Raw genomic sequence first — 18,795 nt, forward strand, 5'->3', positions numbered from 1 at the left:
ATGAATTCATATATTTTAGAACCCAGATTTCAATCTTCTTATATCCATGCCAACTTCTTGGACAAAAAGACATATATGGGCTTAGAGTTTTTTTCAAATATCTCATATATTTTATAAGACATATCACAAATTATGAGAAACTTCTATTTACAAACTAAACATGAAATTGAACTCATATTTTCAGAACTCAAATCTCCAGTAAGTTTTGGTTTAACATCTTATCGATAGCAAGAGTCAGTTTGTGCAAAGAGGCCACAACCTTGCTGCTCAGTGGGACAATATGCATGAGATTCTCAAGAGCTGCAAATGCTCACAAATCTCTTCTTAATAGTTTTAATTAGGAAATGTCTCATTACTAACAAATGTATTCATTATTTCCTTTAATGGTTGGTCAGAGTCTGCATCTCTCAGAGTCTTAGAGCTTTACTCTTTGAGAAAGTTCAGAGTTAAAGTCAGAAAAACAACATTGGTAATCACCTGTAATCTAATAACAGAGTAAAAGCTTGTTCTTAGTTTTAAAATGTTTTGCAAGGCATCATTACTATTTAAAGTTCATGGGAACTCTCTAACATAATTCATTATAGATATCCCAACACATTGGTTTCATCACTGTAAAACTCTATCGTTATGAGACACTAGAAATTCCTAGAGAGTTATACAATGGTGAAGTTCATTGAAATTCAAAAGCAAATGGTGATTTCTGGGTGCAGAAAATGACAATCTAACAGATTAGTCGGTGTCACGTGGAAATAGATCACATCCTACAATCTGTTGTGAGGGGCTGTCGTAGGATCGGTTAAAGGACTGGAAATATTTCTGGAGTTCTGAAGCGGGTCTTAAGTTAGTGGTCATGTGTGCACAGGTGTGTGTGTGTGTGTGTGTGTATGGTGATGGTAGCAGTGAGAGTTCTGAGTATTACAATGATGAATTATCAAATAATAATTCATGGCCCAGGCAAAATATCAGACATTTCAACACAAAATTAGAGGAACTCCTGGGTTATAAAATCCATGGAGGGATTATGGAGATACTGGGGATGGGACTGAACTGAAGAACGGGGTTTGACCCTGCAGATGCTGGACAAGCAATAACATAAGTATGGTACTACCCTTTGGTAGTATCTTAACAGATTACCTTTAAATATGTAATTTGCAGAATATGTTTGGTGTAGGGAGACTGCTTCCCCTTCCTCCTGGCGACACGTGTATTCATAATATCAAAAAAGAGAGCCTATCTTGCATCCTGTCAAGAGTTCTTCATTGTTCTCTAACTTCGTGGCTCCTATAAGTACCTTCAATAAAGGAAGACTCTGAGGTGTGGCAACGTGTACCTGCTCCAGATCTCAATCACTCAGAACCCACCAGAATATATAAGGTCAAACTGGTTAAGCAAACTGGTTAAGAGTACAGGCTTTGTGTTAGTTGCTGTGCCTATTGTAACAAATTACCACAAACTTGGTTACCTCAAATCTCTAGTTTAATTATGGGATCTATTGAAACTACAGCTTTTCTGTTATAGCTGAAGGCATTGATAACTTTCAAACTCAGGAAAAATGCTTTGAGTGTTATTTTAATGCTGTAAAGATATAAAATGATATGAAAGATTATTTTAACATGGCTTCGATTTGGATATATGTATCCAAGTAAAGTTAACTTATACAGTTTAAAAACAAGTACTATACTAATAGAATACACACAATACTAAATTGAATAGTAAATTATCATTTTTATATTTTTTCCTTTCTGATGAAAATTATAATTCATACGATGAAAAATGGATCTTGGACAAGACATATAAGAAGATCAAAGTGAATTCAATCTTATAAAGAGGATCTACCTTGTTCTCTTAGAGAGACAAACAATTATACCCGGCAAGAATGGCTAATAAATTCCTTGACCACTTAGTCTAATTTTCCCTCCTGTTGATATCACCTTTTACTTTCTACCACAGTGTTCTACTTTATTTTCTTTATAGCACTTATCATTTTGTTCATTTGTGTGTTTGTTTATTATCTGCCTTCCACTATTTGAATATAAACTAAATATGAAATTTTCCCGTTTACTGCAGCATCCCCATCATCCAGAGAGCACCTGGCCCAGAGAAGACATTCATTAAATATTTATTGACTGGACAAATAAATAAATCAAGTATTAATTTAAAAAAGAGACAGTATGAATTTTACAAAAATTTTAGCAAAAATTCTGGAGAGTTAAAAAGTACAGATTTTGGTAAATGTTTTGTCCTTATAGAAGTCTATTTTTGTTAAATCACTATTATGTCTTCATTTCATAGATATTTTTCGTAAGTACTAAGATATACGTGTCTCAAATTTTCCTTGCTGATTTATTTAACCACTATTTCAGCCCACAAGATTCCACAAAGACTATAGGATATACCACACTCAGGAGTTTTTTCATAAACCTCTGAGAGAAAGAAAATCAATGAATGAATGGAAATGAGTCTTTTCTTAGAATGTTGTCTTTTTCTTTCTAGAAGGGATCTGAGCTTATGCAGAAGATGTCCAAGATATTTACGTTTTATTTACAAACAGCAAAATTTTTATAACCTTTTACTTCAAACTGTACAAATTTATCTAAGACTCAGAATTTCCACCAAGCTTACAAAATCATTTGTCAAACCAAGCATTGGTTCCCTGTCTTCAAGTTGGATATTAGACACTCCCGCTAAATGAGTGAATAAAACTTATTTTTTCTGATTCCAAGAATCACAAATTGCCATTTGCCAAACATAAGTTCTGTTTTGACATATTGTAATCTTGTGTCATAATGTCTATTACTATTCTCTTTACCAGTAAGAGAAAAAGATAAATAAAAAGACATGAAGAGGTCCCTTGTATAGGAACATCAGAATGTTAAATATATTTCAGGTGTGAAAATCTGCAAAATGTTCTCACAACCTCCATACTGCCAAAGCAACACTGTAAAGATGTGCTTGGCAGTCACATAGACATTAGAGTTGATCTCTGTTGCTGTGGTGGAATGCACAGAACCACCAATGTCACTGATAAGATATTGTTATCAAAGTTAGGATTATTAGCTGGAACATTCAGTCACAGCCTGGACACTGACACTTTTTGAAAAGAAATCAACAACCCTCTATATTGCATTTCAGTCCCTCTTGAAAATGTCTAGGTGAAAATCAGAGCAATCCAAACACACCTAGTTAGAGAGAATGTGCAAATTCACTGTCCTTCTAAAATTGTCAAGTTCCTGTCATCTGATATCACACTACAGAGAAAAGCAGGCAGGCAGCCTCTGTCACGTCCAATTTAAAGTAAAGATCTTAACTCTAATTAGACATTCCTTGGGAATGTTAAATTATGGTGGATTTATATTGCCTTAATCAGTAAACTCTAAAAAAGACAAAAACAGGGACATTTTTCATTTTAGCACTTCATTTGTCACTTGTGGAAAGTGTACTTTTTTTTATCTTTAAAGGTTTGATTTAAAGTGAACCTGAGTTGAATGAATAATCTCCTTGTGCTGCCCCCATTCCCTCTGAAAGATAGGAGAGACCACCATTCATTATCCTTCTTTCGCGCTGTAAATAATTTGTTTGTCTCTCTGCTTTTGTTTTCTCTCCTTCCTCTCTCTGATTCATCTGCACTCCACCACCAGATTGATTCGCCTAAAATATCGTTTCATTCCCATTATTCTTTGGCTCAAAAGCATTTCCTGTCTCTCACCCCTTCAGGATTTTATCTGAGCCCCCTCACCTCGCTCTGAAGCTCTTTCATTTCACCACCTCTCACTTTCCTCATCTCCTCTGTCACTGTTAAGTGTAAACAAAACCTCCAGTAGGGATCCACTTAATTTCTCCTCATCCTCTTTCTGGAGAATGTGCTCTGTTTTTGTTTTTGTTTTTTTCATGGCATGTGCTGAAATATTCCCTCCTCACCTTTAACACTCTCCCTTTAAGATCTAGCCCAAATACCACATCCTCCACAAATACTTGTCTGAGAACACCCAAATAAAGGCAGCTCTTCCTTCCTACAGATTCTCATTACGTGGAAATTCTCCATTACTCATATATTTCTCTGGGCCAGCTTGGAACTTATTAATTAAATTAAATGCTGCAAAGCCTTTACATTTTTTGCGCATTTATGTTATCTCCACATGTAGATTATGAACTCCTTGAAGGTGGTAGCCATATCCTAAAATTCCTTTTAGCTCCTCTTATAGCTAGCACAGTGTCCTTCACATAATAAACATATAATTAATGTTCTGCAAATCAAGAATTTTTATAACATTCAAAAAGTAAACAGACTGTATATGTGAGGGAACTGATCCAGAATCGTTATGTAACACACCGAAGCCAAAGATTTGCTTTGCTGGATTATTAAAGATCTTTTCTACTTATACCAAAGTTATATTATTTTGTTACTTGATTGGTTGTTCCTAAGCCAAGTAATTTATGAAATGCACTGACTTTAATAAAGTATATGCATATGTTTTCATATACATAATTACGCATTCGTATGTATAAATAAAAATAGGTATAAACAAAATTTCTCTATAGATATTGATGTTTCTAAGACAACTCTACAGAACTCAATTTTAATGATTTATAAAGTAAGAAACAATGTGCAAGAATTATGATGACTATGGGGGCATTGATATTTTCAATGCACTTTGAGTGACACAACCAATATTCTAGTGAGAACCAAATATTACAGAAGTCTCTAATGTTCTGTTAAATCTTATGTTCTGCCACTTGGCACTGTAAATATATAATTGTAAATCTACATCTTCCATAAAGGTGGATAAATAGCTCAATTTAATTCCTTTAACACTGAAAATGTAGTGGAAAATTGCAAGTTCAATTTTATAATGAAGGTTTTAACACACTGGTACGTAAAAAATGTAGAAATAATGTTACTGAAGAAAATTTTTTAAACCAACGGTAACTTGGGTTCTGGTTAAAGTCAGTTTGACATACATTGGCTTTATCCTTTAAAAGTGCTCTGTCTCTGGGCAGTTTGATGTTAATGTTACACATTGTCACTTACCATCTTTCAGGATGGTTTCTCTCTCTGTGCCATCTATCTTCTGCCGGCCAATTAGGAAACTGGTGGTGTCAGCAAAGTAAATATAATTGGTTTCTGCATGATAATCTAAAGCACGAGGGTTTACCAGATTTTCTATGGGCATCATGTATTCATCAGCTATCTTGGTATTCAAGTCCATTCCTCTAACAATTCCTGGGCGTCCTTTCCCATAAAAGAGGAACAATTCATTCTTTGGTCCTGCAGAAGAAAGATTACCAACATAAACAACCGATGCTGCCTAATCTTCTTTACACTGCATAATGTCACTGTTTAATTAACTGGCACAATTAGCATTTTTTAAACTCAATACCAAAAATTAAACTCTAAAATATGCCAAATGTATCTTGATGCAAGAAGGCCAGCTAATTGCATTACTTTAATTAAAAAAGAAATTACTTCCGTGAGTGGGTTGTATTTAATTATTCTTTTGTCTGTAACTGTCTGTAGAGCAAAAACATGACAGATCATAGGATAACTTGTAACTGTAAAATGGACATTTATTAAAACATCCGGCACATTCAATTTTACAATTCATTACAATTTAACACATTCTGTAGATAGCAACTGTAATATTCATTATGTTTGACAATGCTAAAAACTCTAAAATATTTAAAACACTCCTCCTTCAGAGTTTGCATCTAAAGACTGTGAGAGGCAAACAAAAAGAATCACACAGTGTCATATACTTGCATGTGAAGATACTACTGTTATCTAAATATGTGGGGTTTTTTTAAGAAAAGAAATCAAATGCCAGTTACAGTATCACTTTTTTCTTCACATTTTAATTAGAATGTTACAGATTGAGGCTAGCTGCCAATAACTCTGATGTACAACATAGCCCTTATCAAAAACAAGACAAAAAGAAAATGAAAACCTGAAACAAAAACCTATCTCCTGGGTTAAAATGCCAGAATTATGGTAGCTTTCTCTACAGAGTAAATTGACCCTTTCAGACTTTTATATGAAAATATATGCAAGGCTCTCCAATTGTTAGGGCACCCCATACTTAGTTTAGTCTATATAATTTTGAAGGAAATATTTTATATGAAAGGAAAAACATACTGAGTTTTATTAATAAAAGTGAGGATACAAAAGACTCAATTATAATTGGATAACCATAACATAAGTGAGATTCTTAGTAAAGTAAAATAGCTACATTATGGAAAATTTGGAGAAAAAAAGAACAGGAAAAATAAGTAATTACTGATAAACTCAACACCCTCAATACAAACTATATTATCATTTTATATATTTTATATATTTATATTTTCTTTCTATTATTTTCTTTTAAAATTAATTTTATTGAATATTAAGTGTATATAAACAAATATTTATACAATTTTAATATATATAGAATAAAAATAAAAACAAATCCACGTAACTAGCACAGATCTTAAGCATATTTCCAGAACACTGGAAGGCATGCAAGTACCCCAAACCCATCCCCCTTCCATCCCAGAGACATTCAATATATCCTGATTTTTGTGTTTATCATGTATTTTTCAAAAGTTTTAACACATATGTTACATGTATTTCCCAACAGTATACTGTTCAATTTTGCATGTTTGAATTGCATGTGTGAATTCTTTTGTGAATTAATTTCATTATTACATTCTTCATATTCATCCATGGTTGGAGTCATGGTTCATCCATTTTCACTGCTGTATTGTATTCCTTTGTGTGACTATTTCAACTTAACTTATCTAACTATTTTTCTAACGTACACTTACTTACATAGAAGAGGATACAATTTTATATTCTGCTTTTCTTATTAAATCTTAGCATCAAAATTATGTTCTATATTGATCCATTATTTTAAGTCTTACATTCTTTCCGTATGAGCAGTATAATATATGATAATTTGCCAAACCATTCCTCAGTTGGTTTTATCTTTTCATTATTAAAATAATAATGATAAGCATTTTTTTCACCCTAGTCTTTTGTACATTTTCTTAGACGGTCTCTCAGTATACATTTCCAGAAATGAAGTTACTGGGTAAAGAATAAAGCCTTCTTCCTCATTGCCCTCACAGCCTTTCAGTGCCTACCTAGTTTCAGGACTATTTTCCTTAAAAATATTTTATATTATTTAAAAGTAGTACAAATTCATTTGAAAATTAACATTCTTGAGTATTTCCTACCAACTTTATATGCATAGAAACTTTTGTTTTTTAAAAATAGGAAACACATGCATTTTAGTATCTAAGTTTTAAAAATTCAATGATATTCTGTTGTGTCATTAAAAAATCTTCAAAACAGTCTTTTCAATGGCAGCATCATATTCCCTTGCTGGAGAGCCAGTACAATGTGGTCAACTACTTATTTATTGTTGGATATTTAGATTGTTTCGGAGTTTTGTTAATATAAATACATTTACAATGAATTTCTTCATTCAAAAATGAAAAAACTTGTTAAAGGATATTATCAGTTTTATGTCTTTTGTTTTATTATCAAATATCTTTCCAACAGTGATATTAATTTCTAATTCTATTAGCAACACATAAGAACACTGGTTTCACCATCCCAATTCTTGCTAACATTTATTTTTGCTTTTATTTTTAATTGATAATTTGTAAATCTGGTTACTTCATTGGTTTAAGGTATGCGTGTGTGTGTGTGTGTTTGTGTGTGTGTGTATGTTATATTTTAAATAAGAATGGTAACTATTTTCCCCACTGTTTTCTTTAGTCACATTTTTTAGTCATTCAATAGCTATAAAGTTTCTTCTAATGTGTTTTCCTGTACTACAGACAATTGAAAACTAAAAACTATATTTCACAGAAACAGAGCCATGGTTCTCATTTTGATTTAAATACTTAAAATCAGATATACAAGCTCAAGTTTGGAATAACGAAATGAGGACAATTTTTGCTCCTTCTGCTGGTATTCATCTAATGGAGAAATTGAATTTTGCCATATCAGTCTTCTTCCTTTGTGCATATCAAGAGGTAAGGAAGAGGATGTCCTTTTCTTCTGTTTTGTTTGCCAGTAGGGGACTATCAGTTGTGATACATTTCTGGATCTAATTGTTGCAGCGCAAACTTCCTAATTCCTGGATTTCAGGTGAAACGGTGTGTTTCTGAAGTTACCCTTGCCACTTAAGCTTCCTGATGCCCTAGCTTCTGATTGTGGCAGATGGTCCAGCTTTAAGCAAGGCCAGTTTGATAATAGTTTTGAAGAATGTTCTGAAGATATAGTCCAGAAGTCGCTGTTTCAGGCTTTTCAATAATTTAGTAAGTACCTATCTATTTGTGTTTGATCCTTTCTTCTTATAATAGCTACAATTGTTTCTCTTAATATAAATGTACCCGGACTGATACACTACATTAGGGATGATTGAAGCTTATGCAACTCTGATCTTATGCTTTCTCTCCCAATTGTGGGTATGTATGCACACATGTATGTATAAATGTGTATGATTATATTTTTGCACGACGTGCCATCACTTCTCAAGTGGCAACTAGACCAGTTTAAAGGCTAGTTACACAGACATGTATCCACATACACACAACTTCTCATTTCTTGAGGCTTCTGACACAGTATTCTCAATTATTCAGAGGACCTCTTGAACATGAGACCTGGTATCTTTACATTCCCAACATTTAATACAAAGTTAGAAATGGAAATAAAATACTAAAATGCATATATTTTGTAACAGTTGATCCTCTTGGGTTCTCAAATTTAAAGTATGCCTACTATTAATTCTAATCATTTATACTGAAAATTATAACAGATTTAGTGGCCTCATTTCATAGTTCTCAGCAAGCATCTGACAAGAAAGTAGAAGAGATGGCAGAATAGTGACCAGAGAGGGAGCACTGACAGAAATAAAAAGCTACCACTATGACAAAATGGAGATAAAATGGACACTGTAAAATGTAGGCATCATAGCTTTAAAAATCATGGCATTTCAGGGACATTTAAAGGCCAACAGCCTCCACATGGACACCATTTCTACAGGGGCGATTCTACTATATGTTATTATGAAGCCCCCAAAGAAAGATCTTAACTAATTTTTGCACAACATTTTAAACTTACAAAAGTCATTTATAAAAAGTATTTATTAGTTTATTTAAGTAGAGAACAATTAAATTATTCTAGAATACTTTAAAAACAAAACAAAGATACGTCTAGCTATTAGAAAGATTTTCAATAAAATTGCTAAAGAGATTGATATTTAATTAGTATAGCTCCAGTTACCTGGAAAATTGAATAATGAACTGAATTTCACTCCCTAATATTGATGTTGATGTTACTAATTAATACTAAAAACCCTATTCTGAAGCTAGCTGCTGGCAAAATGTTTGATTTTCACAACATACTTTTGCATGACCTGCCATCACTTCCCAAGTTGAAGCCAGTCCTGCAGCGACAGGTCCGTGTTTTGTAACTGCTGCTGAGCAGACAGATGTGTGAACATCCCCCTGGCATTCCATATGGATCCACTTCACACGCATGGCTTCTGACTACAACAAATAAAAAACAGCACGCTTGAAATTCTCCAAAGACAAGATAATTATGTGCATCAGTATGTTGAAATTTTTACAGTGCAAGAAGAGGGAATCGTAGAAAAATCTATATACCCAACTATTTAGTACCATGATTAATTGGAAAAGAGTTTAAACTCCATAGAAGAAGAGGAAGAGATTTGCCAAAATCCTTCTAAGGCTGCTTTTAAAAAACAATTCTGAGAGAGAAAATATTTTTTTATTAATTTAAACTGCTTACATGTAAGCAAAATAAAAATAACATGATTTTTTTTTTTTTTTTGAGGAAGATTGTCCCTGAGCTAACATCATGCCAATCTTCCCCTATTTAGTTTGTGGGATGCTGGCCATAGCACAGCTTGATGAGCAGTGCAGAGGTCTGCGCCCAGGATCCGAACCCATGTACCCTGCGCCACCAAAGGAGAGTGTGCAAACTCGACTACTACGCCACAGGACCGGCCCTAAATGTGATTTTTTTGGTACATACTTGCAGCATTATTTTTAAAATACACATTTCTTCCAAATATAAAAAGATACTATAAAAATATCCCAGGTTAGGTAGTTAAGGAAAGAAAGGATTTGTTTTGAAGTAATCCATTATATGGGTACTTAACCTGGACGAAATGTGATTTAGTGATTATTTTTATTGAGATGTGCTGAGACAAATTTTTTTTTTCAATTTTGAGTCTATTACCATTTTGAGATCCAGCCACAAAATGAATTTTGTGGTTGTGTGACTGTAATTGCGAAAAGGAGGAGGCTGAGTTTGCATGTGGCAATTGAGGATTTGAAGGATATTTCATGAGTGTACAAGTTAGAGAAAGGAAAAAAAAAAAATAGGAAAAGTGCCATATGGAGAGGATGAGAAAACAAAAGATAGGTCAAAGAAAAAACACTGTTGTAGGACTAATGTCAGTAATTTTGTGTATTATGCTAGTTATATTTCTTTTCAATTAGCACTTAAAATTGTGATGAATAACATGGCAATTTTCCTTTAATAATAGAATGGCTATACTTTAAAAATTTCTGCCATATTCTTTTTGTATTCCTCATTCTCTAAATAAAAAGATGAGTGAAATGTTTTTACTATTTTTTCCCACCAAGAGAGTTGCTTTTATTTTCCAATCTCACCCCATTTGTATACTAGATCACACCTCCTCTCACCTACTGAGCAACACTCTACTTTCTCACGTTCATCAATACTTTTGCTCTCTCCATTGGATCACGTCCATCAGCATACAAATGTTCCATTATTTCTGCATCAGCATATAAATGTGCTATTATTTCTGCATCTTGGAAAAACAGTCCTTCTTTAACCTTAATTCCCACAGCAGTCCTTCAATTAGCTCCTCATTTCCCTGCTCCATCTTACATCAACACTTCTCAAATTTATCTATGCTCATTTCTACAATTCCTTTCCTTCCTGTCTCTCAGACCCGTTGTATCCAGACATTCACTTCACCGCAAAATTGCTCTTGTCAGATCCCTTTGAGCTCCTTGCTGCTAAATCCAATAGCCAATTGGATTTAACAAGATTCTTCTCACTCTCCTCTTTCAGTTCCTCCTATTCATTTTGACTTATTGTTGGAGTGTCCCCGTGTCCATTATTTGGAACTCTTTTCTTCTCCATCTATAGTTACTTCCTTGGTGACCAGGTCCATTTTCATAGCTTTAAATGTCGTCTATATGCCAATGACTCCTGCCACCTCAGCCTGGACTACCCCTGAAATCCAGACTTGCATATTCAAATATCTCCTTGCTATCTCCACCTGAATTTATGACAGACATTTGAAATAATATATGAAAATTATACTTCTTTTCTTTGCCCCCAAATCTGCTCCATACTTAGTTTCCTCAATCTCAAAAATAGCTAACTCAATTATCCCACTTGTTCATCCCAAAACATTGAACCCATGCTTAACTCTTTTTTTCATTTACATGTCACGTCTAATCCATCAAGGAATCCTTTGGCTCTACCTTCAAATATATCCTGAATCTAACTACTTCTCACCACCTTCACAGCTACCATCTTGTTCTAACCCACTACTTTCTCTAACCTTCCACCCTAGTCCCCTACAGCCTATTGACAACACGATAGGCATACTGATTCCTTAAAAAGCCAGTCAGATCATGAGATGCCTTTGCTTAACGCTTCCTAAGGACTCCTCATATCACTAAAAGTATAAGCAAAAGTTTTTACAATTGTCTGCAGGGCCCTATGTGTTATGGTCCTCTTTCATTTCTCCACCCTAACTTCCTGCTTCTCTTCCCCTTGTTTACTCTGCTCCAGACACATGGGTCTCCTTGCTCCTTCTTGAAAATCTAAGCACACTCTTCCTTATAATCTTTGTCCTTGCTCATCTCTCTACTTGCCATGTTTATACATACCTCTCTCCTTCAATTACTTCAAGCCTTCATTCAATTTTATCTGTTCAATGGGGCTTCCTCTGATCACTCAATATAAAATAAAATTGCAAACTACCCCCATCCTTGACATTCCTTATGCCTCCATCTGCTTTATTTTTCTCTGTATCATTTACTATCTTCTAATATAATAATTTATTTGTCTTTTTTATTACGTCTTCTTTACTAGGAAGTAAATCTCATTAAGGCAAGAATATTTTGTCTGTTTTAATCACTGCTGTATTCCCAGTATATGTAGAATAGCACATAGTAAATGGTCAATGACTAATCGGCAAATGAATAAACCCTAATATCAAACTCTAAGGTTATCTACAGAATTCCAAATTTGAATTTACTGTAAACATATGTGTGACAATACATTACCTCAACTGAATCTATGTTAATGTTTAGATAATTCTAAATTAGTTTTAATTTGAAGCACAAAAAGACAATGGAAATCTTGGGTGGTGATTGTTGTACGTTAATCATTCTACATATGATTGAGCCTAAACAGTATTGATGAACAAGCATCATAACCTAGTTTGCAAAGTAATTAATTTGCGTTTTTAAGAAATACTTAGACACATTGCAGCCTTCCCATTAAAAATTATTTTTTAATTAATGTGTATTAAAGAACAATTAGGATGTTAAGTCAAGAGACCTCAATGACTGCAATAGAAATGAGACAGATACTACAAGAAAGTCACCTGATTTGAAATTTGTCTCCAAAATGATACAAAAAAATAAATCTATAGCATCTGGGTTTCCTGTCTCCATACCTCATGTTTGAAAGCTCCTTCTTGAATCTAAATCTAGCCATCATTTCAATTCTATTGTTGTAGAAACAATTCACTAGGAACTGAACAATTTGTCATTTAGACTTGTGAAGGGAACTCTATTTCATTTTATCAAGCAGGCATGTACACTTTTGCTATCAAAACAGAGAATTTATGACTCACCTACTTTAACACCACACAAAGGCACAAGGACCATATCCCCATTCAGTCCACCATTATGAAGGTTATAAAGAAATCTTGTGTCTTACCTGTTGGTTGAGTTCTTTTTTGATAGATTCGTATTCCTCGGGGATTTTCCATTTTAATTAATGAATGAATATCAGTGCCATTAAACCGGTTTATCCTTATGATATTGAAGTTATCAGAATTGGTTGCATACAAATAGTCTTCAAACACGGTTATACCATAAAGATGTCTGACCTATAAAGAGGGGCAATAACTATGATTTTTAATTATGCTGCTTTCAACTTGAAAGGAAAAATCGATTGCTATTTACCACTGTGGAAAATTCCCATAGTAGGAGAGTCAGAAGCATATTATCATTTATTTTCTCTCAAAGAATTCAAAATTTCACTAATTTAAAAATTTTCCCTGAGAAGAAAACATTATGCAGTGGTGTATACAGCAGTTCCAAATGTATGGAAGAGAATTTTATTGACATATCATTAAGAAAACATGTTCAGTAGCTACTTATCAAAGGCGAGTGAGAACCAAACTTTCAAGCATATTCAATAATATGCTTATAGCACTGTTATATAAAATTAGAAATATTTTTATGGGCTGCTTGTTCCCATAGTCATGGATATATAGAATCTGTGAAAGCATAGCTGCCTGTGAAAGGACTGACTGAGAAAGCACCTTTGAATATTTGTTTTATAAGTTCAAAATCCCTTTTTTTTTTTAAATCACAGGTTAAATTTAGATGCATACTTGCCCCAGCATGGAAAATAAATAATGAAATCACATATTTGGAATAATTGTAAATAAAATGTCAGCATTTTACTCAGAAATTAAATTCTTTCTAAAGCCTATTCATAATGGAAATAATACTATTTGCTCTGAGAATAACACTGTTTGTTGCTGTCCACGACACTCTAACCATGTAACTCTCCTCCTTGGCAGAGGTCTTGGGAATTGTAGGGAGGAACAGACATCTTAAAGTCATGAAAGGCTTCCAGCAAAGCAGAGGAAGAATGAGTATACTGATTTTTCTCATACCAGGGCACAAACTAGGCCCATTGCCTCTGTGTATTCTTTGCGTTATACTCAATTTAAAATGGTTCTGGTCCAGGACACAGTGGTGCTGACAATTGATTTGCTGTAAAGTTTTTGATGAAAAAGCATTTGACATTATTCTTTGGCATTATATTGCACTTTTAGTGCACTTTTAGTATAGATTTGTAGTTAAGAGAATTTTAGAAAGTATGTATGGCCTAACTTCAAAAAACATTTTGTGTGTGTGTGTGTGTGAGGAAAATTGGCCCTGAGCTAACTCCTGTTGCCAATCTTCTTCTTTTTGTTGAGGAAGATTGTTACTGAGCTAGCATCTGTGCCAATCTTCCTCTATTTTGTATGGGGGACACTGCCACAGCATGGCTTGATGAGTGGTGTGTAGGTCCACACCCAGGATCTGAACCCATGACCCCCAGGCTGCTGAAGCAAAGCATATGAACTTAACCACTACGCCACTGAGCCAGGCCCTGTAAAAATTTTTAGAGAACAACACTACAAAATTTTCTATTTTGAGTAAGAAATCTCATCAATTCCGTACTTTAAGCTAAAGTATTTGATTTGTTATCTTCCTAGCATATGTGACTCATCATTACTCCTTCTGGTCCTCTCACATGAGACGTGACTAAAAGAAGACTGGCTTTTGCATGTTGTTTTTGGATCATATCTCATTTCTACATGTCTAGGCTAGAAATGAAAGATAGGAATTAATGGAGAGAATCATTCCATGTGAAACCCCAAATAATCTTTTTCTATATTAGTGTTATTACTCCACAGTAGGTGTGTGTGTGTGAGAGAGAGAGAGAGGGAAAGAGAGAGTGGGCACGCACGTATTTACTAGTATCACTTTCCACATAGCTGACATCATATTCACTAAATATACCTGGGGCCCAATTTTGACTTGGGCAATACTTTTTTGCTATAAAAATTACAAGCAAGATGAACTCTTCCATTACCATTAATCTCAGGTATGCTTCGTTCAAAGTTTGGGGTCATCTGTCTAGGAGTGTGTGGTTGTGGCACACACACATTGCATTCTACATAACTGCCAATCCACACCCCAGGAGAGAAAGCACAGCTACAGAGGGGGAAATTGGTCAGGGTAGAAAACATGTTCACACAGGAAAGATCAAATTGTACTCACTGCCTCTCTGCCTTCCTTCAGAAGGGGCTGTTCCAGTAAAGCAAGTACATTGTTGCCTGCTCTGCTAATTACCCACAGCAGAGGTGGGAGGAGCTGCGAGTGGTGGATAGACCATTCTGCCTACAACCCAAATACTTCAAAAAATTTATCTATGTTGGATTACTTAGTGGTAGACTAAGCATATGTTTAGGGAACCAGTAAAACACAGGCAATAGAAATGAAAAAAATGGATAATTAAAAATTTCAGACATTAAAACTTTTTAAAGTAGACATGGGAAAATCATTTGAATTCCTTATCCTTGTTTCAAGGTTTAAAATTTTAATTGCACATAGGTAAAAAGAAGGTCCACCATAACCATTTTAGAGATCAGGTCTTCTAAAGGTCATACCGAAGGCTTGCCCAAAAAAATCAAGGTTTTTAAGATAGTTGAAAGTGACAAAGAAATAACTGGCCTCACCTCTAATATTGAACACTTTGATTTTTTTAACCACCCAGATTAGTGCATTTGTTTATCTGCCAAGGAAGGGGAAAGAAATTCATTGTTAAAAGCTGATTAGAATGGAAAAGTAACTTTAAGGGAGCATTACAGAATATTCTCGCCTTGTATTGCAAAAGAAAGCAAAGAGATTCACATATTTCAGCTCCGTAGAATAAGAATCTCAAATGAAATTAGTACAACCAGTGAGGTAAAATTTAAATTAAAACGGTGCACCAACGATTAGGGCTTATTTCCACTTAAAGATCTCCTTTAGGTGTTTACTGAGTGTTATCTGCAAAAACTTGTAATGCAGCAAGGGAAAACCTATATACAATGGAAAAATTTTTTGACCTCGGTGACTTTGACAGAATTCTCATTTTAGAAAGTGCTTGAATACATCAGAAGGAAAAATTTAATTCAACCTATTAAAATAATAATGATACTTTTGTAAGCAGGCATTTGCTTTTGTTAGCAAAATACCTCCAGTGCCACATGGGACAGATGATGGTCAGTTCCCTATGAATGATCTATTTAAACTAGTTCTTAATAAGTAGGTCATAGCATCTGTCCTACGTTAATACTTTCTTTGCTTACTAGTACAGCATTTTTATTGTTTTATTTTTATTTTCATTGATTTTTCTTTTGTGTGCCTTGTTGTTAATAGAGAGAAGAAGGGAGGGAGAGGCATCTCCAATATTATGGAATGCACTGTGAAAACAACATTCTCCTGTATAGGAAATACATCACAGTTTTTATGATCCATGGTAGCCTGACTTCATAAGAAATTTGCAACATTGTAATTTCAGGTTACAATGAAATTCTTCCTAGTATAATACCATTTATTTTATTACCTTAGCAGCATTTTCTAACAAAATTGTACTTACTTGTCTGCCTTGAATGATAGTATGTCTGTTTTTTCCTTGATAGTCCACTACTTCCACATAGTCCAAGTAAAGATCCACCCAGTAAACCAGTTTGTTGACTAGGTCTAGTGCCAGCGCAGCTGGCTGCTCCGTCTTTGAATCAATTATCCTTGTTCTGTTCATCCCATCCATGTCACATCGCTCCACTTTGGCTACATTCCCATAGTCAGTAAAGAAAAGTTTTCTGTTGAACGAAAACGAAATGTTAAAGTAGAGGGAGGGAAAAAGGCATATTCAATAGAACCATCTGTAAAAAACAGAACTTTTCATTCTAATTTATTTCAGTGGTTACATCTGTTAGCTTCCCATAACCATTTCCATATAACATCACTCATAAACAGAGAAATCTGCTAATGAATATTGCAGGGCATAAGGGAGCAGGTTAACCAACAACTGTAAAATTTCCCCAAAACGAATCATTATGGTGGGTTTATTTTTGTATCAGGGAAGTGTTTCTTTAAGCTTCATAGAGCTGATAACACATACACCACAGAAAATGCCTGTAGCCCATTTGGTATAAGCTTCGGAAGCGAGCCAAGTCACCAGGCCAGGGTATGTGAGTTATCAGGCTTTATCTTCAACCTGCTTTTCAAATTTCCTGGTAATGTCTGTCTCCTATAAAAGCTATTATGTGGAGCTCAGTAATGCTATGAGTGGTAGGGAATAGCAAACCTGGAATGGAATTAAGCAAATGGAAATGCAAATATGCTGTGTGTAGCAATGGAAATAAAACATACATGATCCCTCTAAAACCAATGCCAAATTCTCCCAAATATTCCCACATCACAAAACTTCATATAGGAAATGCAGGCAATTTCTCCTCATTTTCTCTTTATATATTTTGAAGAAAAGTCTGAAAACCAATGTTGACCCAGAGACAAGAAATTCTTCCATGAAGCACTAACACTCAAAGGTTTCAATACCTCCAAAACTTTGGTGTCTAATATTTGATTAGTATTCACTATGTTTAGTAAATACAAATCAATTTCAATTAACCTGACAGCATTTTAACAAGATTACCTGCTCATGAGACTAAATTACATTTGTAAATAGAAGACCATCTTGCCTTGACTTAAATACGATGGCAAGAATAATCCAATTTACAGTGACTGAGCAATATTAATATTACCTAGAATATAGAGTATTTGATTTTACAAACTTAGTGAATTAGTTTTTAGTTACTTTTCCCAATGTCCTTGTATTATCTAACAGTATCAGTTATCTTTCAAGCTAAAACGTATTATTTAAACTATAATTTAGCTCTTTCTGCTGTGGGAGGCTTTGAGTAATTATTAAACATTAATGCATACTGTTCTGTGATAGTGCAAGCCAGATCTTATTATGAGTAAATATTTCCCCAAATGTTTTTGAAAGATCAATTTATCACAAATTAAAAATTATTTTTCAAGTAACTTCTAGTCAGGTGAAGAGCTTTCTATTCGAATGAAGAATAAATAAAACAGTATATGGTGCTATGCTTTATTGTCATGCTAAACGCTCAAACCTCTGCTCCCCTGCTAGCTCATGCTTGCTCTCTTGTATGGACTCTCTCTCGAACGCGCTCCCTTTCTCTCTCTCCCATCTTGCATCTCCTCTTTCTTCACTTGTAAATCCATTTGTTCATAGCTATTCCAAGTTAAATTACTCTAGCTGTAGAACATTGCCCACTATTCCTGTTATGGGCAGCTCTCTTTCTCACCCCATACCAAAACGTCTCCCTTTTTAAGTTTTCTTTTCTGACTGGTTCACTTCACAGAGCTGAAGAGATGCTGGTGTGCAGGTAGCTTGGCTTTGGGTGTAGAGTTGGAGGCTCTGACATACTACGTGTAGTGTGATATGCACAGACTATGTATAGATAGATGAAGCAGGTGATTGAAACTATCTACGTGGTATGGAAGAGGAAAGATGAGTCTGCAGATGGAGACTTCTCTGAAGCCATCTTGAGAGGATTTAATGAGATGTGATCTCAAAAGGAAAAAAAGGTGTGCCAGACAAGAACCATGGAGGCATGCTGTTGGAAAAAAGAAGACCAAATATGATCGGAGGTTATGGTCAAGGATAAAACACAGACTCTCTTAGAAGTCTGAAGGAGAAAGTTCCAGGATAAAGGACTGGGGTGACTGGCTAGGTCATTCACCTCACAAAATAAAAAAGAACATAGATTAAGAACATGCCATTGAATTTGGTATTTGTTAAAATACTAGTAATTTTTGGCACTTCTGTTTGAAAAGTTTAGTTATGCAGGAAGAGTGAACCAGGTGATG

General features: G+C 34.5%; 1 protein-coding gene across 5 annotated transcripts in view; it reads right to left on the reverse strand.

Moving 5' to 3' along the window:
• LRP1B (LDL receptor related protein 1B) overlaps positions 1-18,795 on the reverse strand; it is a 1,812,874-nt gene that overhangs the window by 779,939 nt on the left and 1,014,140 nt on the right. For all 5 annotated transcript variants that reach the window (XM_044768977.2, XM_070507612.1, XM_070507613.1 and 2 more), the window contains exons 8-11: positions 16,493-16,715; positions 13,004-13,175; positions 9,391-9,534; positions 5,030-5,266 (exon numbers count right to left, since the gene is read on the reverse strand). In XM_044768977.2, the coding sequence (XP_044624912.2) occupies positions 5,030-5,266; positions 9,391-9,534; positions 13,004-13,175; positions 16,493-16,715 (776 nt within the window). The remainder of the gene's footprint in view (positions 1-5,029; positions 5,267-9,390; positions 9,535-13,003; positions 13,176-16,492; positions 16,716-18,795) is intronic.

The sequence above is a fragment of the Equus asinus genome, chromosome 4 (assembly GCF_041296235.1).
Source record: "Equus asinus isolate D_3611 breed Donkey chromosome 4, EquAss-T2T_v2, whole genome shotgun sequence".
In the NCBI taxonomy this organism is placed as follows: domain Eukaryota; kingdom Metazoa; phylum Chordata; class Mammalia; order Perissodactyla; family Equidae; genus Equus; species Equus asinus.